We start from the raw sequence: 22,951 nt of genomic DNA on the forward strand, positions 1-22,951 counted from the left end.
GCTAATGTGACCTTAGCAACAGCAGATCTTAAACTAGGTCCAGAAGAATAATGGATACCTACGGCAGAAAGGGTCTTACCATCCTGTTCACATCTGGCCAGTGTGCTTTTAACTTTGGGTCCAAACAATGAGGAGGCCTCAACGGGAGCGTTAAGAAAGGAAGCCTTAAAGGGTAACGTGAAACTGCACAAGCGCATCCAGGCATGTTGTCTCAAGACCGCAGCTGAAGCTGCTGCTCTAACTGCTCCTTCTGATGCGTGAGATATCAGTCGCATAGAGGAGTTAGATATTGACTCAATGGTGGCCAGCTGAGAGGCCACTTTGTCACAGACCTCATCAGACACGCCACCAGTGAAGGTTTCAGAGAGCTCAGAAATCAGATCCCTTTGAAGCCTGGTAAAGTGTGCCATATAATTCAGGGACCTGATAGTAAATGTCGCTGATGCAAAGGTGTGCTTCCCTATTCTGTCCAGGGTCCGGGACTCTTTGTTAGGCAGATGGAGAGTCTGGCTTTCTTCTTCTGCCAGATCCTTTTTTGTTGCGGCTGCCACCACCAAAGCATCTACAGGAAGACCTTTTGACCAATGGGGATCCGTAGCAGGAGGGGAGAAAATCTTATCTGGCCTTCGGGGAATAGCTTCGACAGTGTCAGGAGCCTTCCAAGCACGCTGCACGATAAGCCGGACAAGTTCATCGATAGGTGGAGTAACCCAGGAGGTAGGGGGCCGGGTGCGAAAGGCCTGCAGGAACACAGATTCCTCAGAGGTTGGATTAGAGGACTGCCAGTCACCTCTCTGTTTCAGGATTTCGAGGATATCACCAAAGGATACCTCAGAGGGTGACCAAGGGGATCCTTCCCCCTCATCAAAATCTGTGTCTTCAGTGAGGGACTCCTCTGTGAAGTCCATGTGCTTCCTCTTACATGAACTTTTCCGGTGGACTTCCTCAGTGGGAGAAGCTGGGGAAGACAGCGGAAAAGGGGTTTCCTCTGGGAATATGTCCTGAGGCACCCGGTGTCCACTCAGTGCGACTTGTGAAACCAGTGTACCAGAGGAGGGGGGCGAGGGGATAGACAGTCCAGTATCGCCAGCAGCAGCGAAAGCCTTCTCCATCAGTTGGAAGGCTGGTCGACCTGAAGAGGAGTGAATGTCTAGGACAGGGGTCACCCCTCCCCTAAGTGGCTCAACCTGCCGACCCAGAGTCCCTGGATGGCTGTGAAGCAGCAAACCATGCGTGTCACCACTGACATCCTGGGTCGTAGCAAAACTTTCCTACATTGCCGAGTAGCACAAGAAGGGAGTGGGCAATATGCCACTAGCCTATTATATGAAAACCCATGTGTGGCATAAGTGCACACATGGGGACAGAGAAGAGACCTTAAACAGAAAACCTCCTTTAGCAGCAGTGCAACACTGCCCCTGGTAGCCTCAATCCCTTTATGAGCTCCAAACATGCATTGGCAACAAGGTGGAGTCGTTACCCTTAGTAGTTGAGTAGAGGCCCCAAGAGTAGCAGATTGTCAGCTACAGGGAATATAAATGAATATCTATATATACACATAAATATATAAATAAATAAAAATAAAATGCTGGACATTAAACTTCTTGTCTACCTACAATTCAGAAGATGCATGCCAGTGCAAAATCTATTAACTTACTGCAGAAATTAAAAAAATATATATATATTTTCAAAGTGTTGCTGATTCTGGGACTTTGTCCTTTATTACTTTTGGCATTTTGAGCTACAAATGTTGACAACTACATACACTTGCTACTGTCAATACATATGGTGTAACCTACCAATAGATTACTGTATAATTAAGCATCATATTTATTTGGGAAGAATTCAGAAATTCTGGCGTGGGGGTAAGAATGTGGAATCATCTTTTGTGATCTGTGCAACTATACTTTACTGTTTGGCAGTCAAAAAAAAAAACTTCAGTGGGGCAGGTTAATCAATGTACTGTATTAGGACAAGTAATTTAACATTAGTGCATGATATTTAGAATGCAACAGAAATGTGAAATTTTAATGAACTGTACTTTCTGTGACACTGTCTGTTCATGGGATGCTGGTGCCACCTTTTAACTACTTTCTTAAAAACTGGAGGGGGTGTAAAAAGAAGTTATGTACTCACCATAATGTTCCATGTGAGTTGTGCATCTCGCCTTCATTCTTACTGATGTGTTCGGATCCTCGGCTCCGACTCGGCCAAATGCAAAAGCTCAAGGTCTTCAACCATCTCGAGGCCAACTCCCTATCCCATAATGCACCCTGTCCTTCCCTCAGAACTTGTTTGCAACTTGACTACTTAGTAGTATAAATATGCCACTCAGAGAGTTGGATAAGAAACAAAGCACCCTATAAGAAAGGAGATGGACCTCAGGTAGACTGGATGGGGAATGGAGAGTGGGACGTAAGAATGAAGGTGAGATGAACAACTCACATGGAACATTATGGTGAGCACATAACTTCTTTATGTGAAGTTGTTCTATCTGGCAGTTCATTTTTACTGATGGTTAGCGTCCCAAGCACCATCTTTCTCGGGTGGCTCACGGGAGAATATTCCTCAGAACTGTGGAACCAAAGGAGGTCCTGTCGCTGGATGTCTTGTCTACTTTGTAATGTGTGATAAAGGTATGAGGTCTTGACCAGGTAGCTGTTGCAGAAACAGAATCTAATGGTAACCTTGCAGAAAAAGCTAACAAGGTTGAAACAGCTCTAGTAGAGTGGGCCTTTATTTTTTGTTGGAAGGGGGCATTTTCTGAGTTATAAAAGAATGAAATGCAATCTGATAGCCATCTCGACAAGGTTACTTTTGTCACTGGAGCACCCTTCTTTGACTCTGAAAAGGAAACAAAGAGCTGATCCGTTGATCTGAATTGTTTCGTCCTGTCTAGGTAAAATTGTAGCTGTCTATGAACATCAAGTTTGTGCAGCATGTGTTCCATCCTATTTGTGTACTGGGGAAAGAAGACTGGCAACTCAATAGATTGGCTAAGATTTGACTCTGAACAAACTTTTGGTAAAAAGGACGGATTAGTTCCGAGCGAAACTCTGTCGTTATGGAAAATTAGATAAGGAGGTTTGATGGTCAAGGCTTGTACCTCAGAAATACTCCAAGCAGAAGTAATGGCTATCAGAAAAATAGTCTTCCATGAAAGGAATTTCAAAGGACAGGATGAGGCTGGTTCGAAGGGAGGTAATATGATTTTGGGGAGAACAAAATTTAGATTCCATGGCATTACTGGAGCTTTGATTGGTGGCCTCAAATGAATGGCACCTTTAAGAAAGGCTTTAGCAAGCTATTGCGACATGACACTGGAGCCATGGAAGCCAAGATGAAAGTTTGAGATTGTTGCCAATTGAACTCGAATGGCAGCTGCAGCAGCTCCTTCGTTGAAAAGTTTAGTTAGAAATTCCAATATAGATGAGATCAGAGCTAGAAAATGATCAACTTCATTCTGAAAGGCCCATAAGGAAAATCTCTTCCATTTGCTAAGATATAACTTTCTGGTGGATGACTTATGAGATGTTTTAATATGTTGGGCCTCAGCTGAGAGGTTGTAAATCCTGGCTATTACAGGAATTGCAGCAGCCAAGCTGTCAGTTTGAGGGAATGAAGAGAAGGATAAAAAGCCCCTGATGAATGGGTCAACAGATCTGGAACTGGGTCCAGGATCCAGGGTTCTTCCAAGAGATGAGGCTGGAGGAAGGGTAACCAAATTTGCCAAGGCCAGTAAGGGGCTATTAGGATCATGGTCCTTCCCAGTTTTGCTTTCTGTAATACCTTGGGAATCAGAGGGAAGGGAGGAAATGCATAATGGAGACCCAGGGGCCAATTGTGCACCAGTGCATCCCTTGGGGCTTCCCCTGGCAGGGGAAATAGGGCACAATAGCTGCTGCATTTCGTGTTTGTTGGGATTGCAAAAAGATAGCAGCAAGGTTGGCCCCACCTGCACAATATCCGTTCTGCTACTTGTGGCTTTAGGGACCACTTGTGAGGCAGTAAGATTGCCCTGCTCAGCTTGTCTGCTATCACACTGGATTTCCCTGGGATGTGTGTTGCTATCAGAAAGTGCTGGGAGGAGATTGCCCACTGGCATATTCGCATGGCTTCTCGACACAGAGAGTAAGATTTGGTGCCTCCTTGTTTGTTGATGTACCAGACCACTGACATGTTGTCTGTCTGAATTGCAATTGTTCCCAGAGGTAGAGAGTCTTGAAAGGACTGCAACGCTAGAAGTACCGCTCTCATCTCCAGGATATTTATATGCAGATGAGCCTCATGTTTCTTCCATGTGCCTTGGGCTGTTCTTCCCTGATAATGCCCCCCCCAATCAAGGAAGCGTCCGTGGTCACCATGGCTATGGGATTGGGTAGAACGAATGGAAGTCCCAGAGATATGTGCTGAGACGTCAGCCACCAATGAAGGTCCTTCTTGCACGTATTCGTTATGATAACTTGGTGTGACATTGGAAATTCCTGAAAGGACCATTGAGAGAATAGGAGCCATTGTAGAATTCACATGTGCATTCGAGCGAGGGGAATGGCAATGATTGCTGCTGCCATCGACCCTAGCAATTTGAGTACCATTGAGACTGGGACTTTTTTCTTTGGAAGCAGGTCTAATACTTGTTCTAAGACTGAAATTCTTTCTGGAGGCAGACTTAGTGTAATTGAAACTGTGTTTAGTTCTGTTCCTATAAAGATGGTCTGTTGCGATGATGATAAGGCAGCTTTTTCTGAGCTGATGGTAATCCCCCAATTGACTGCAGAGAGCTAAGGTTGTGTCCCTCGCATGAATAAGTTGAGGCTTAGTGGTGGCAGTGAGGAGCCAGTCGTCTAGATACGGAAACACCTGGAATCTCAACCATCTCAGTGACTGCCATACATTTGGTGAACACTCTGGGGGCTGCAGTGAGACCAAAGGGCAAAGTGCAAAATTGATAATGGCTGGCTTCCAGCCGGAAGCGTAGATGATCCCTGGATGGTCGGTCCATCTTTATGTGGTAGTACACATCCTGAAGATCTATAATGCACATCTAACTGTCTTTCCCCAGAAAGGGAAGTACTGACTGAAGCGTGACCATCCAGAACTTCGTCTTTTTTACTGACTTGACTAAACAAGTCTTCAATCCCGTTTTCTTTGGAACTAAAAAGACTCTTGAGTAAGTTCCGGATCCTCTCTGGTCTGCTGGGACTGGCTGGATGACTCTTTTGTCCAGCAACCTTTGGACCTCTAATGTTGCTTGGTCCCTATGACTGGGTGGAACATCCGGGATTTTCTTTATTGGGGGGGGGGGGGTGGAGTGGCAAAAGGAATTGAGTATCCCCTGGATATTATGCTTTGTACCTAGCTGCATTTTTAGCCAGGCATCTAGGTACAAAGATAAGCATCCCCGATTGCCTCCAGAGATGAATAGTCAGGCCTCCTCTCAGGAGCACTGATAGGGCTTGCCAAAGAACTAGTCTCTGTCGCTCTGGTTCTGCGGGCCCCCTCTGCCACGTGGGCGACGTCTTCCATTATTACCCCCTCCTCTGCCTCTAGAGGGGGTTTCACCACGAGTGTTCTGGAAAGATCCTTATAATTTATGGAACCATATCTTTCCACCTCCCCTCCCTTTGGGGTAAGGTCTATTCGGGGTAGAAAAACATACTCCGACAGCAGACAAGGTCTTTCCATCTTTTTCACACCTGGTAAGAGTTTCCTTTTACCTTAGGTCTGAAAAGGGATGAACCGTAAAGGGGGTGTTAATGAAGAAAGACTTAAAGGGTTCTGCAAAGAAACAAACGTGTCCGGGAATGTCTCCTGAGAGAGATTCCTGTACCCGCTGCCTTGCTCATACCATCAGCTGCATATGACAACAAATGCATGGAAGAGTTCACTATTGAATTAAGAGTGGAGAGCTGGGAAGTTACCTTGTCCGAAACTCCCGGCTACTGAACCCTGTAGGGTATCTCCTAGCTCATTCAGGAGATCCATTTGTAGCCTAGTAAAATGAGTGAGGTAGTTCAGTGATCGAAGGACGAAGGCCACTGAACTAAACATATGCTTCCCGTATCTGTCCATAATTCTAAATTCTCTATTAGGAGGATGAACAGATGAAGAAGCCTCCGATAATTCCTTCTTGGTGGCTCCTGCCACCGCCATAGCATCAACAGGTACTCCTTTAGTAAGGTAAACTCTGTCTTGGGGGCTAGTCATACATTTGTTAGGCCACCTGGGGACAGACTCCGTGGTGTCTGGGGACTCCCACGCCTTTCGAGAAAGTAATTAAAGTAACTCACTGAAGGCTAGAGACACCAAAGAGGTGGAGGGTTGAGACCCAAAAGCCATCAGGAGAACTGACTCATCATCAGAAGGGTTAAGGAATTTCCAGCCACCCCTCTGTTTAAGAATCTCTAAGATATCTGAAAAGGAGATATCTTCTGAGGGGGACCGTGGGGACCCTTCTGACTCATCCAAGTCAGTATCTGAAGTGATAGACTCCTGAGGGGAGTCCAGATGCTTCCTCTTGCAGAGTCTCTTCCTAGGCACTTCTTCAGTGAGGGCTTCTGGAGAGGTCTTGGAAGAACATGGCTCACCCAATGGAACTTCCTGAGGCTCAGGATCTCTACGCTTCAATGGAGCATGTGATGAAGAGGCAGACATCAATGCTTTCAGGGAGGGAGCTGCTCGAACTGATGGAGTGGTCGGAGTGGACAAAGCCCTCCTTATAGCCTCGAAGGCCCCTTGGTTCTGATGACAGGAATCCCTCGGATCCAAACATCTGATGGAAATCGTCTGCGCCGGTACGGAGGGCTCTGAGCCAGAGGTCGGGGCCGAACTCACTCGAGCCGAAGCCCTGAGGGGTAAAGTCGGCACCGACAAGTCGGTCCTACTATCCTCCCCGAACCCGATCGGTGAGTGTCAGCCCAGAGATTCCTCGGTCGGTGCCGAAGGTATCAGGGCAGTCGGGGCCGAAAAAACTATAGTAGGTGTTGGACCCGAGGGGTCCACAATCATCAGTTGTGCGCTCTCTGGCTCCAAAACTTCCATGCAGATTGAAGGAGGAACAGAAGGTGTAGGAAGAATTAAGGTCGGCTCCGAAGCCCCCTGGGTTGGTGCCGATAAAATGTTTGCCAAGCGCCAGTATCTGTAGCAGCTTCTTCACCACGTGGTCCACATCCAAATCAGACAGCCTACTTGAGGCCCGTGAATAATGTGATGAGGCCACTGATTGCAGTATAGGGGACTTTAAAGTAGGAGAAACCGGCTCCAAAGTCAGGGACCGGCTCCTAACCATTATGACAGTCAGTTCCGAAGGCTGTGGAACCAAGGTCGAAGCTTTACTAGAAGCTGATTTCGATGTAGATGGACTTTTTGTCAGTTCTGTCTTTTTTGGAATGCTTGTCTGACTTATCCAATGACTTTTGAAAGGAGGATTTAAGCAGACCTTTATGTATTAATTTTCTCTTTCTTTTATGCAACACTCTTGAGCTGAGAGAGTGGCATACAGAACGGCTTTCTTGCAGGTGTATCTCACCCAAGCAGTAGACACATTCAGTATGTCCATCAGTTATGGACATCTTTTGCCAACATCTAGGGCATTTTCTGAAGCCAGACTTGGCTTTCTCCTTTTCTTGCTGAGACATGTTCAACAAACCAACAATAGCAAACTCAGTAACAGTACAGATTCACACAAAAAAGCTCGTAAAGCCTTGTGAAAAAAATAAGCTTTAAGAATTAAGCACACAATGAAAATATTTATCTGCCCTGTATGAAAAGAAGGGCTGCAATATCACACTAACACACACACACACACACACACGCAGTATAATACCACTAATATTCCAGAAAAAAAGCCTTAAAACATGGCCACTAACTTACACTACAATATTATTAAAAGATAACGATGTGCCCCATAAGGAAGGGCTAAAAACCTAATACAACACACTCTAATGCAATATGTAATATATGGAGAAAAAACTCTGTGCCCTGTGAAAGAAAAGGGCTCTAAGCTAATAAACACACACAGTTTTATATATATATATATATATATATATATATATATATATATATATATATATATATAAGATAGAGAGAAAAAAGGGCATAAAAACATGGCCACTAATTTCTTGGTTATTAAGCTAGGAAAGATAGGGAGAGGAGAAGGCTTAAAAAAAATGGCCCTAAAGACTAAGTATACAATCTAACTGTTGAAAGGATCTAAATACAAAATACTAACTACACACTATCTATCTAAATGGCTAAATAACAATTTTAGCTAATAAAACAGCTATATTTTTGTAAAGAAGAAAAGTTATTCACTGGCCAGAGCTGGTGAACGTCCGATCAAGTTGCAGCGGCAAACGAAATCTGAGGGAAGATCAGGGTGTATCATGAGATATGGAGTTGGCCTCGAGCTGATTGAAGACCTTGTGCTTTTGCAGTTGGCCGAGTCGGAGCCGAGGATCGGCTCCAAACCCATCAGTAAGAATGAACGGTAAGATAGAACAACTTCGCATCAGGTATTATAGAAAACACAGTCTGCAAATTTTGTTGATCAAGGATACGTTTAATAGATTTTATTTGCTTATTCATTTTGTTTAATGGGTAGGTGGGATAGCCAAAGACCTTCTTCAGCCAAGACCTGAACCAAATTGCAAAAACAATAAAGATATACAAAATACATGAAACAATAAACTTATACAATTACCTCCACACAGAAGCAGTAAGATGTAAAAGCAAATACAGGAAAACAACATGTGGTTAATACAAATCAATCTAACTTAAAAGGCTTAAACTGGAAGAATTAAATACACATACATAAATTCACCACAATAACATTACACAATACACATACTCTATGATGTTTAATAACCAACATTTTTAAGCAGACAAATTATTAATACCGCCTACCTCAAGTATGGGGGAAGTTTCTCTTTACTGATTCATCTTCTCTTTTAAACTCTAGCTACTGATACCAACTAACTACTTATTCCCATCCTAGTATCTCACCCAGATGACCCAAGTATGGCCTCTTGCTTGGCACTCCATCCTTTCCAAGATGCATGAGGAATTGACATGTTTAGTACAAATTCTCTGGCTGAGCAGACACACTAGTGTGAGAGTCCTCAGAAATGGACAGAAACCCAGTAAACTATAAAGAAAGAGGCAGCTTAAGACCTAGCCTACTTAGCCTTGAGAGCTATACAAAAATTTGAATCTCTCACCATACATCCATACTGGAGTGCTAGCCTGTTGAGGTTATCCTCTTCTGTGATCTGTCTTTCTAGAAGAATTATATCTCCCACTCTGTCTTTGACGAGACTTTTGTCTTGTTGCTCTGCTCTGCCTCTGGGACGTAGCTCCATGGCTTCAAATTCTTCCACTGAAGAGTCCTCTGAATCCAACTCAGCATTTTGGAAAGTGTATGTGCTACTGCCATCCTGTGCATGATGGACATCTACTGGAGCCTGGAATGAATTAACCAGTCCATCCTTCAGTCTCATTATGATATCAACATCTGAAAGAGGAGAAAATAGCCAGTGTTATACATTTTTGTGATGTTTACATGTGATGCTACACTAAGGGCTACAAATAAAATGACTAAATAACTACATACAGAACAATGTAAACTAAAATTAACATTTTACTCCAAGACTGCAAAACCACCATTACTCCCTCATAAAAGAAAATAATGCTCTTCCATTTTTATAAAAATATGTACGCACACTGTAGGCAGACTTACAAACATACTTTCTAAACAGAAGAGTAAAGTAATGAACATTCCCTCTTTTCAGGTATCATCCATGACTTCTGAAAGGTAATGTATTTTATCCATTTTCCTATGGACAGATATCCCACCAAAAGCTATCAATCATGGTGTTTTTACTGCTTCTTAACCATCCTAATTATTTTAAACACAAAGTGCAATAAGAGGCGCCAAACAAAGTATGCTCCATGTAACCACACTCATTTATCAAAACAAGTCATCAGACTCTGTTGCCCCTCCCTACTGCTGGATGCAGTAGTATATAATGACCTACTAACTGCCCATCCAATTAGGTTTTCATGGTTATAGTATCCCACAGCACATCTCTTTAGCCCCTCAAAATACTGAAGCTCTCTAGGGATCTGTCTTGGTGTCTCCATTTTTCACTATCATACAATCTTTTGCAAGTGCCATGTTATATAGCTTGCGTGGATGGCTTGGTCCGCAAGCTGACAAAAAGGAAAGACTTCAGTTTAACAGCTAGCCAATACAAAAACAAATCCAGATAACTACATCAAAGGAAAACCACTGCTGCTTAGTACATCTGCAAAAAAGGTCACTTTTCAAGTAAGGCAAACATCACCATCACTGACACAGGGTACACAGTATAAAGTACAAAGACTACTGGTTGGATCTTACTCTAGCTTTCTGTAGTCACTTAGAGGTCTTGTATTCTAAAACACCCACCCAGGTTACATCTGCTTCTACATTTTTCATCTGTTTACTCTGTAATCTATGACTATTTCAATCAAAATTCCTCTGAAAAAATGTGCATCACTTTTAGACTGGGGACCACATTCTACTGCCTCAAGCTTCTTTCAGTTATGATTACGTTTTATCATTTAATTCATCTGGCACTTATGGCAATTATCTGATTGCCTACATCTGTAACAGAAAGTGTTCATCTAGTCAACCATCTATCCCCTTTATATTTCACCTGTCCTAGTGAGAGCTGCGGTGGCAGAATCTTGATCAGTACCTACAATAACAGCCCCAGTATCTTCTTGTGGGATCACAGGCATTTCCAGGTAAACTGAAAGGTATAATTTCTGCAGCATGCCCAATCTCCACTGACTCCTTGTCCTAGACGATCATGCCTCATATACTTCCTGTGGGAGGTTTCCAACTATGTGCTCAAAGCACCTCATCTTACTCCTCAACTCAGAAGAAAAGTGACCTTAAATCAGTGGATCAGAAAAGGGGATCCTTCCAGTCTGCTGGACTCCTAACTCCATTACAGGTAGCAAGTCCTGCCACCTGCAAAACAACTTTTCTACAGATTATATGTGCAATCTTAACAAAGTCTACCAACTACTCTCCAACCCCCCCTCCCCGACATACTCATCACCAGTCGTATTCTGAGGGTGTTCTGGGAGCTCAGCCCATCTGTGCTTCCATCTGTGTGGGGGTGTGTGATCATGTCAGAAGGCAACTCTCCTCTTTTGAACCAAGCCTCCCCTTAGGGAATATATCAGTGTGCCCTCCCACCTTGGATGGGCACTCCCATCCCTTTCATGCCACTCCATCAGTCGCCCAAGCCACTAATCAGACCCAGGTCAACTGTGCCATAGTCAGGGCTTCATGCCACTGGAGTGGCCTTGCAATATTGACCTTTTGGCAACATTATCCAAAACTGATGCCCATAAATTAGGATGAGGATGCAGACTGACTAGTAAACAGAGTTTTGTCTTACGGCTTTGCCACCTGGTTCTCACATCACCACAATCCATTATAGGAGCTGCTGTTGCACTTATCTGGTGGTCAAGTCTTAACCTCCAGCTATCCTTCCCCATGACACCTTAGCATTTCAAACATTAACTCTCTTTTTTTCTGGACTATACCACTATCGACACTATCCTCTCTGCCCTACAGTCCAGCCTACCCATCTATTTCTAGCCCCTTCAGCCTGCTTAACTCCCCTTTGTACAGCAAGGAATCCAAGGCCCTGCTAAAGTAAGAGTATCAACATAACCTTGTTTACCTCTGGCTACTTCTGTCATGACCCAGTCACAAGATCATGGTCAAGCTCATCTGGCGGGAGCTTATAGATCTGAATATATGCTGGTTGATGTACTGGACGGTCTTCCAAAAATCTCAGTCTTTCTCCATGATATTCTTCCAAGATTCTGTGCACTAACAGGTCAGGTCAGAGGGACTGGTTTATATTTTCTCAAGCTGCATTTGGGATCCAGGTAAATACCTAGTCTGAAACTTATAACCTACCCATCTTAAACATGTATAGTTCTTTACTACTCTTCTCTTTCAATCATCCCAGCAGCACTTTTTTTTACATTCTTTCATTTTCTTGCCATTAAGAAGCTTACACCCCTTCTTTTTTAGTGAAGACCAGGTACATAATTTCTGCTCTCCTTTCTTCTTGGGCTGCTTATTTTTCTTTACTAATTTACTCATGTTGGACTTCCTGCTTTATCCTGTGCAGCAAAGGAACCCACTTTCTCCTTCATTTTAGTCCTTTTGCAAGATCCCTTCCTATGTTTCACTGTCCTAAGTTCAGAGGTTGCCTTTGTTCTAGCCTCTCCAAATTTCTGACAATATCTCCTAAACTCTCCTTCAAGGCCCCTTTTCTTGACATTGCCCTTGAGGCATACCACGCTTCTTTTTATTGGTCTTTCTTTTCCTGTCCAGTCACCCCCTTCACTCACTACCTTCCACACACTACTCTTCATTCTCTCTCGAAATCCAATCACCATTTTAGGTCATGATGTTAACTCTTTTCTACTAAAAACAAATGTAATTTGTATTTTTCCAAGCTAAAGCTGAAAAAGGATCTGTATGGAGACGTAAATATATTTGGTTAAAAACTGAATAAATTAACCCAGTGCATCTTGTTTAGTCACATTCAAAGTTCCAGACCTATAATCATGCTGCACAAACAGAATCAATGCTTTCATGATATTGCCTGCTACTTAAGGTACTACTACGGCGGGAATAAATCAATTCATCAGAGTTAAAAAACTTGATGGCATCTTTTACTTACATGAGTAGAACATAAAGGTTTATTTTTTTTCCTTGATTTTACCCTTGGGGTGACAGCTACAGTGTTTGTTAGGATGGCCAAGCATGCAATAACCTATTTCATCAACAGCAAAGATCTGATGAAACTAGTTAAATGGCCAAGAATCAGTGACATTTTTTTTTTTGCTGCATTAATGTTAAGTCCCATATATCCTACATATAGGAGACTTCACTAATACAACTCTCAAACAGATCACACAACCTTTGGAAAAGTTTAAAGTTTCTGGCCCCAGCCCATTCAGTAGAACCGGTACATTACACTGTGGCTTATTGGAACAGCAAATAATGAATTTAGCACATACTGTTTACTGCACTTATTATGGCATAGACACTGGGGGAGGATACAGTAGTTCTATTCAAATAAGTGCCTACCTGTACAACAGTCCTGCATAGCTTTTCCACAAAAAATAATCCAAACAGAACATTTGTTCTGGCAAAATTCAATATTCAGTTCAAAATGAATTCACTGTAACATGGCTATACCTAATGCCTAAAATGCCCTAGCCCAGGTATCCACTACAGACACCAAACATCCATGCCACAAGAATGGCATTCATTATGATCATGACAGTGTCCTACTTGATGTCAAACTCTGAATGTATTGTAGAATAGCAGGTGTGACGTACCTTTAAGAAGCATTTCTAAAGTATGTGCGCGCGTATACATTCCCAAGCACGTGTTATTTTCAGTACCATTTTGAAGGTGCCGCCAGAGTGTTAACATCTATGTGCACGACAGCTAGTTTGGTTATAAGTTAAAGTTACTACGCTTCATTTAAGATGTGTTTGTATATAATAAAGCTGCTTGAACAAGAAACCACATTTGTCTGTTTCTTCCTGACCTGGTGAGCGACATGGTGTCAGAACCAGGACTGTGAAGACTACTCTTCAGAGCCACGACGTGCACAGGTAACAAAGGCAAACTAAGTGAACTGAAAACAAAAAAGGGCCAGAAGCAAGGTAAAGAGAATACGCACAAAAGATTTATTTATTAAAAGAGATAAAATGGAGCATTACAAGGGCACAAAACATATTACTAAGCAAATGAATAGCATAAAAATGTTTATTAAGCAAAAGAGAAGCATACAAAGCTCATTAATCAAATGAAATGTTTGAAACAAAGTTATTTGATAAAACGAGTATCAGAAAAGTACAAAAGGGGTTCAGAACTACCTCAGAATTGTAAAATGGGCATGTTTAAAATTAAAACGAGCACAAGACTAATGGGCACATTAAGAGATTAAATGACCAAAACGAATACATCAGAAAGGGCAGAAAAGGGCACATTGAGCATAAATAAAGCAAGGCAGCTGCATGTGTTTTGGCAAATTACTGTGTTTTGGCATAAATTACTACTTTGCATTGACTGAAGCTTTGAACTGCATAACTAGAGTTATTTGTAGTATCTGAAAGTGTGTAAAAGTGCTTAAAATGTGTGTTTATTACTGTGAATTTATTCAGAAGAGTTTGCTGTGTGCAAAATGCAAACTATTTCATGAAGTGCAGTCAAATACAGTGATTTTGAGGTTTCTTGTGCATGGGTATGTCTATTCGCAGAGTGCTGCCATTACAGAGTGTTTCTTGCACTGTACAGAGTATCTGGAAAAGTGCAGCCATTTTGTTTGGGAAATTTAAGTGTGCTGTATACTGTTGTTCGCAAAGTGCAATTTAGAAGTGTTTCTCACTCTGAGCTTCTTCTGCCCAGTTCATTCGCAAAGTATAATTACTTCGAAACAGTTTATTTGCAAATTGCAATTACTTCGAAATAGTTTATTCGTGTACAGTTACTTCAGAATGTTTCTTGACCTTAGCTTCTACTGCCAAGTTTATTCTCACTATGCACTTATTTGAAAGGTTTCTTAAAATGATGATAAATTACTTTTACAGTCAAATAATTTCAAGATAAATGTCTCATACAGTACAATAATTTCAAGACAAATGACTTTTACAGTAAAGTGATTTCAGAGTATTACAGTGCCCAGGATGACTTATTTCGTAAAGTTCAGTTCTACAGAGGTTTATTGTCCTACTGCAAGTACTGGCATAGATTTCAAGCACATGTGTATGTGAATGTATAAGTGTATGTGTTTGTGTATATTTGCAAAAGTCTTCACTAAGATATGTTAATCTGGCAGATGGATTTCGCAAGCCACAGCCACTTGTATTTCATCAGAATATTTCAGAGAACTGGACAATAGTTGAGTAAGAAATGAAAACACCACTGGCAACAGTTCCAAAGAATTTATTCACCAGACCTTAGCACCTCGCCTATCACAGCCTTCAAAAATTGAAAGTTCTGTAGCCAGTCATTTTAAAGAATGCCATAATAGTGATCTTAAATTTTTACAAGCAACCATTTTAGAGAAAGTTTTTATTAAATTAGGAGATGACATTTTAATAAAACAAAAATTGCTATTTAAGGAATCAGTTTTTATTTTAAAATATAATACTCTTACTCCATATGGATTGAATCTTAAAATTAATTGAAAATAATTTATGTTAGTTTGCTTAATTGCTTGATTGTTCTATTGGTAGGTGTATTTAGGAAATTTTTTTTTTTGTATGTAATTTACTTCTTGAAGGCTGTGATAGCAGAGGCGCTGAGGTCTGGTGAACAAATTCTTTGGAACCGTTGCCAGTGCTGTTTTCGTTTTTTATTCTTGGATGTGTGGCTGTTGTTGCATTGAATTATGGCAACAGATCCTACTAACAACATTCCTCGTGTTTTTTGTGACAAGTTTATGTCCTCAACCTCGAATTTAGGGGCTGGTGGTATGCAGCGCTCTATGGATAATTAACTTGTCCAAAATACTCGAGGAATTTTGATAAATGGTTCCGGTGGTACTAATGACTCCACTGGTAAGAATCAACGCGTATTTAATGTTGGAGAGTCGTCTAATGGCTTCATGAATTAATGTGTGAGTAACAGAGCCTCTAGACTGAAAAATCCTTTTGCTGCCATAGGAGCTGTAAGTTCTGTATCTTTTCCTCTTAAAGTACAAACCCAGGCTGAACACTTTGAACGACTTTTTATTTAAGGACCTAAATGCTACTTTAACATCTTAGGGCTGCAGCGTTATTTAGAACTAGACATCTCCCCCGGGGATTATGTGCATTTAAATCTCCCTCCACTCCTTTTGATATAAACGATGGGGGAGACAAGGTGCTTAGGGATCACTGGTTGGCTGCAGCCCATAAATGTGCGATGGAGTGGGTCTCCATTTTTGTTGAGAGAGACCAGTTGTATCAAAATAAAATGAAGGAGTAAATCTCCAAAATACATACTGATCTGGTGCTTAAAATTGGTGTTCAACAGGTTGACAATGTTCTGTGTAATCTTAATGATAAATTTCAGAAAGAATCTGAACTGATTACACAGAAACCCAATAATATCCAGTGTGATGTTCATGACTACAATGGAGGGCGGGCCTTCCTTTGAAAAGCTAATCGGAAGGCTGTAAAGACAAAAAACATGCAACGTCCAAGGGGAGGTTATAAAAAACAACTGTCTGTTTCCTTTGCGTCCTCAGAGGGTACATCATATACCACGGACTTGGAGCAGAAGAATAGATCCTTTCCACCGCTTCCTCCTGCCCAACAACCAGAACAGCATGAACAATGTTTTCGTTCCAACAGGGAGAAAAGGATCAATAATAGAAAAAGAGGAACTAATACTGTTGTACAAACGGGTGAAGTACAATTTAGACAAACATATAAAAAAGGTAGATGGCAGTAATGTGGATATTAATATACTTCTTTGATTGTTAATTTATCTGGTAGTTAATTAAGAACAGTGGAGTGTTTTAAACTTAGGGCTTACGTTTGTGTCCACTGATGTTCCACGTTGGCATGTGCTGGAGCAAGAGATTTTTTGGTTTTCACGTAATTTACAGCTCAAATGTTATTTTAATGTAATTGGAGGTGATAATAATGTAAATACAATAGAGGACGATTCATTTTATTCTTGTGTATCGGATTTGGAGAATGAGTGGTTATCAGATGATCTTGATGAATCGAATGCCTATTGTTTATTAGACACCTCTAAAATTGTTTATGAGTAGTTTTATTCCCCCTTACAATAATGAGCATATAAAAAAACTTTATTGCTATGGTACGTTTTTCATTAGAGCAGTTACTGAAGCAGTTTTACAATGACAATTTGAAAGGTTGTAATAATTTGTCTAGAGTAGAATGGATGGCGCCAAAAGAATTGTCTGAAAATAAGGAGCTGGTTATAAAACCGGTAGATAAGGACAATAAATTGTAATACTTCATTTTTCTTAGTATATGCGCATGTGCTATCAACACTTACAAAATGCAGATGTTTGTAATGTAGTTGATAGTAGTGTTTATCAAAATGCTACTGAACAGTTTTCATTATTATTAGCTAAAGGTGTTAGACTAGGTTAAAGTTCTGAGGGTTGTGCTATGCTACATTTTATTGTCTTCCAAAAGTACACAAAGATCTTCACAACCCTCCTGGTAGACCAGTAGTTGCTGCAACTAAGTATTTCCTTCATAATATAGGAATTGTTTTACACAATTATTTGTTGCCATATGTACAAAAATTAAATTCATATATTAAGGATACCTTTGACTTTTTGCATAAAGTAGCTTCTATTCACTGGAATTCTGGAATGTACTGGGTAACCTTTGATGTAACTAGTTTATATACTAACATTAGACATAAAGATGGTTTTGAAAGCACTGCACTCCATAATAATTATTAGATAGTCCTATGTCTAATTATATTATTGAGTTAGTGGAATTCTGCCTGACTAATAATTATTTTTCCTTTAATAATGAAATCTTTCATCAGTTACAAGGAACTGCTATGGAGGCACCCTTTGCCTCTGCATATGCTAACTTATTTATGGCATTATTTGAACGAGAATATATTTATAAACATAAGTTTTACAATAAATATGTTTTATATTATTTTACATATACTGATGATTTGATTTTTAATTTGTCAGGATGGCATGGAAAAAATTGATGATTTTTTAAAAGATTTACATAACGTTTATAATATATCATTTGATGGACTACAGTTTGGTAAGGAGATTAGTTTTTTGGATGTATATTTAACTGGTGCAAATAATGGACAAATTCTTACATCTGTATATTGAAAATTTGCTGAACGAGGACAATTTTTGTATGGCACTAGTTGCCATCCAATACATTTAATTCATTCCTTACCTTATGGGGAATTTTTACATCTATATAGGATATGTAATTTGGGTAAGGAAGTTATACGTACTGCACATATGTTTTCACAGAGAAGTTATAACTTGAGCGTCATTTATGAAGCTCTAGAAAAAATTTTTGTTAATAAAAATACCTCTAATCAGACCTTATAAATAGGATAAAAAAAGTGGATGTTCCTGAAAAAATATACTACGTCATTACTTATAATGTTCTGAATGATAAAATATTTGAACAGATTAAATATTTATGGAAATTTTTGATTGAGGAACAGAATTTGGGTAGAATTTTATGTAAATACCCTGTTGTATCATATAAGAAGGGACTTAGTATAGCCATCAGATTACTGAATTCATATTTTGTTGCACCTGCAGTAACTTTAAGTCATGATTTAAAGAATTTTGGGACTGTGCCTTGTGGCAAGTGTAATATTTGTGATTATGTAGTCAGAGGTTTTGATTACATAAATATTAGACTTTACTCATGTATGACTGAAGGTATCAACTATGCTCTTCGCTGTCCTTGTAATTTAATATATATTGGTGAAAGGAGAAGAGCTTTTCGAATACGGCTACAAGAACATGTACATGATATAAAGAAACAAAAAATTAAAAGATCTGTAGCCAGTCATTTTAAAGAATGCCATAACAGTGATCTTACATTTTTACAAGTAACCATTTTAGAGAAGGTTTTTATTAAATTAGATGACACTTTAATAAAACAAAAATTGCTATTGAATGAATCAGCTTTTATTTTAAAATATAATACTCTTGCTCCATATGGATTGAATCTTGAAATTAATTGGAAATACTTAACTTAATTGGTCTTAGTTTGCTTAATTGCTTGATTGTTCTATTGGTAGGTGTGTTTAAGGGGAATGTTTTTTGTATGTAATTTACTTCTTGAAGGCTGTGATAGCCGAGGTGCTAAGGTCTGGTGAATAAATTCTTTGGAACTGTTGCCAGTAATATTTGAGTAAGAGTATGATATATTTGTAAAAGCAGCTTATTCTGATAAAGATGCACACACTAGGGCATTTATTTTACTAAACCTAGCATGGTCAGAGGCCACTGAAAGGGAGCGTTCATTTGTATATGCACCAGCAGTGTATGATGGTGAAGTTGAAGCTCGTCGTATTGTTGTCTAGGCTGAATCAAGGGAAGACCCAGAGTGTTTGAAGTGCAAATAACCCCAGACTAATATTACATTAGAGAGGCATTTGTTTTACATAACAGATCAGAAGCAAGGGCAAACTTTTGCAGCTTACATTACTGACCTAAGAAACAAAGCTAAAACGTGTCAGTTTGGTGATTTAAAAGATGAGTTAATAAAGAACAGACTCGTGTGTGGCATTACTAATGCTGCTCTGAGAAAGATTTTGCTTTGTGACAGTGATTTGATGCTGAGCAAAGCCACTGAGATTTGTCAGATCCATGAAGTTACAGACAGGCACACAAGTTAGGGTTACCACCTGTCCCACTTTGGGAGGGACAGTCCCTCTTTGGGCAGTTGTGTCCTGACAGAAAATATTAAAAATGGCAAATGTCCTGAGATTGTAGGACATAATTATGTCCCATATTTTATGTAATAGTTGCATAAAACAGTTATTCTGTATCTAAAATACCTAAATGTTACAAAACATTGCATAAGCAACTAAAATGCTACAAGAATAAGCTTTTATTTAGGCAGAAAAGTTAAGTTCTATCCTTTGTACTGACCGTGGGTATGTGTCGGCCTGTAAAATCTGATGTGTGTCTTGAAAATGTCCCACTTTGGCCATTTGAAAAGGTGGCAACCCTAACACAAGTATGCTTGCTAGTGATAACATCATGGTTTCAACAGGCTCCAGAGCTAATGTATACAGCATGCAGCATGTGACAGGCAAAAGCAGGCCTAAGCACATGGCAGCAGTAGCCCCTGCAGGACTTCCAGGTAAAACCTGTAGCTTTCTAGCAAATTTCAAGACCAGTTCAGTTAAAGGAGTATGCTCAGTGCAGAACAGACGCTGCTCAGTACAGTATATGGGTGAGTCAGCAAAACCCAAATCAAGCTTTATTATTAACTGTTGCAATTGTGGTGCCAAACATGAGTCCAGAAGAGAAGAGTGCAGAGCATTTGGTCAGCAATGCCACAAATGTAAGACATGGAACCATTTTCAAAGACTTTGTAAATCAAGTAGACCTAACACAGTTACACAGAAGGGTCACTCAAAAAAGCAAGATGATCAAGTAAATCTGCAACAGTCCACTTTCTATGTAGATGGTGTGTCAGTGATCAGTGAAAAGATTGATGCAGTAGATTTACTGGCAAGAAATTAAGTGTTTTGTACTATTCAGATCAACGGTAAATCCACCAAGCTCAAAGTAGACACTAGTTCAAAGTGTAATGTTATGTCTGCAGATACTTTTGAAAGGGTCAGAGATGGTGAACAGCTAAATGTGACTAGTTGTGCAAAATGTGCTGCTTATGGAGGTGAAGAAATTCAAACTGAAGGCTCAGTAGTGGTTTCACGTTATGTGGCCAACAATTGTTACAGCCTATTAGTCTATGTAGGTTGAAGAACTGTGCGGTCATTATTGCGTGTCAGTGACATTTTGAGAATGAATCTGCTTTCTTTTACCAAAGAAGTTCATTAAATAAGCACGTGTCCCAGTTCCAGCTTCACTAACACTATTTTTCTTCAGAGTATGCTCATGTTTTCAATGTCAAGTTGGGCAAACCTCCAGTGGCATAGTCTATGAAACTAGACCCAGAGATCAGTCCAGTGGTCAGACCAGCAAGAAGAGTTCCCATAGCTATGCAGTATAAAGTCAAAGCTCAGTTGGACAAAATGGTGCAACAATGTATAATTTATCCAGTTACAAAACCTACTGAATGGGTGTCGTCCCTGGTAGCAGCTCATAAAAAAAGGTTCAGATGAATATGCATTGACCCAATAGATTTGAACACAGCACTGAAGAGACTGCATCATCCTATGCATGCAATCGAAGAAGCATACTGAATGCCACTGTTTTTCTGTCTTGTTTGCAAAGAGTTGATTTCGGCAAGTGATGCTTGATCACAAATCTTCACTACTGACTACATTCAGTACCTCTTCTGAAAGATATAATTTCCTCAGGATGCCATTTGGAATAAATTCTGCAAATGAAGTTTTTCAGCAAGCAATGGAGCATATTTTTTCAGGTTATCCTTGTGCCACAACAGAAGATGATTTACTGGTCGAAGGCAATGGTGAGGCAGAGCATGACAAATCTTACGAGAGTTCTAGACAGAGCACATGAAGTGAACTTAAAGCTCAGTCCTCTGAAGTGCAAATTCAGACTACCAGAAGTTACATATGTAGGTCATTTATTTACAAGTATTGCCTTGAGACCAGACCTGTCCAAGCAAGCAGCCATTCTTGAAATGCCAGTACCGGATAGTGTGCAAGATCTACAACATTTTCTTGGTATGGTCAACTATTTAGGAGAGTTTATACCAGACTACAGTGAACTGACAGTGCCTTTGAGGGAGCTCACACGTAAAAATGTTACATGGTCATGGCTAGAACAGCATCAGAAAGCATTTCAAGTTCTTAAGCAGAAAATTGCTACCTCATCAACATTAAGGTACTATGACGTCAACAAACCAGTAACTCTTTCCTGCAATGCTTCAGAATTTGGTTTAGGTGCAGTTATTCTTCAAGAAGGCAGGCCAGTAGCCTACGCATCTAGAATGTTACCCAGTCTGAGATGCAGTATGCTCAAACTCAGAAGGAATTTCCAGCAATAGAGTTTGCATGTTCCAAGTTCCATGATTCCATGATGAAATGGCCTAAAGCCATGCTGGCACTTAGCCAGTATGTCATGTTTAGTTAGGTGGCTAGTAGCTGGTGGTGAATGCACTTTTCCATGACTTTAGCTAGAGGTGATAGCAGAGCTATTGGTCTATAATTAGAGTAATCGTAAGATTTACCACCTTTATGTAGGGGGATGATGTGGGAGATTTTCCAGATGTCTGGAATAATTCCTTCATTAATGGTTCTGTTAAGTAGGATGGATATGGGGAAGGCAATAATTCTGGCTGCTTTTTGTAAATATTCAGAAGGTAATTGGTCGGCTGAAGTGGAGTGCAAGGCTTAAGTTTTAGTAAGATTTTATAGATGAAAGTGGTTGAGATAGGCTGAAATGTAAATGTTGGTAATGATCCACCTAAGGAAGATGGGATCCTTGTGTTATCAGTGGAAAGCTGGCAAGCTAGGGATTGTATAGTTTCTGTAAAGTAGGTGTTGAATTTGTTGGCTATTTGATTTGGGGTATTTTGATCTGGTGTGCTAGAGTGACCAGGGTTGAGGAGCCTATTAATGTTAGTCCAAAATTTTTGAGGATTGTTCTGGTGTGTTTGTTGTAGCTTACAATAGTAGTTCTTTTTGTCAGAGAGTATAGCTTTTTAGTTATGTTTCTTAGCTGTCTAAAAGTTTGTTGTTCAGGGGAAGTTCTGTTAGTTCTCCATTTAGCTCAAGCTTTGTTTCTAAGTAGAATTTTTTGTCTAGTCTCTTTTGTAAGCCAGGGGTCTGGTTTGGATTTTATTCTAATAGATCGTTTAGGTGCATGCACATCTAGAATTGCAAGAAATTTTCCAGTCACATGCATTGAATTCGTTTTGGAATAGTACAGAGTTAAACTGTTTCTTTGTTCGTGAAATCATGTAGGTAGGGGTGTTAGAGATGTCATTCCTTTGTCTTATTATATAAGTTAGAGTATGATCACTTAGATCATCTGGTAAGGTTCCTACATTATAAGTATGAGGTTGTTTATTTATAAGTATCCAGTCTAAGGTGCTCTCTTTTTTGGTTGGTTTGTTGATTCTGGTAGTTGAGTTGATAGTTTGAATAAAGCCATGGAGATTAATATGTGCGGGAGGTTTATTAGTGTTGAAGGTTTTCCAGTCTGTGTTAAAGTCACCTAGTATT

The 22,951-nt window shown here is 40.2% G+C and overlaps 1 protein-coding gene across 1 annotated transcript in view; it reads right to left on the reverse strand.

The window, feature by feature from the left end:
* LYSMD4 (LysM domain containing 4) overlaps positions 1-22,951 on the reverse strand; it is a 130,779-nt gene that overhangs the window by 4,342 nt on the left and 103,486 nt on the right. Inside the window, exon 2 of the mRNA XM_044078401.1 lies at positions 9,219-9,511. Within this exon, the coding sequence (XP_043934336.1) occupies positions 9,219-9,497 (279 nt within the window). The 5' untranslated portion in view covers positions 9,498-9,511. The remainder of the gene's footprint in view (positions 1-9,218; positions 9,512-22,951) is intronic.

This window comes from Protopterus annectens, chromosome 7.part0 (genome assembly GCF_019279795.1).
Source record: "Protopterus annectens isolate FY-2018-M chromosome 7.part0, PAN1.0, whole genome shotgun sequence".
Taxonomy (NCBI): domain Eukaryota; kingdom Metazoa; phylum Chordata; order Ceratodontiformes; family Protopteridae; genus Protopterus; species Protopterus annectens.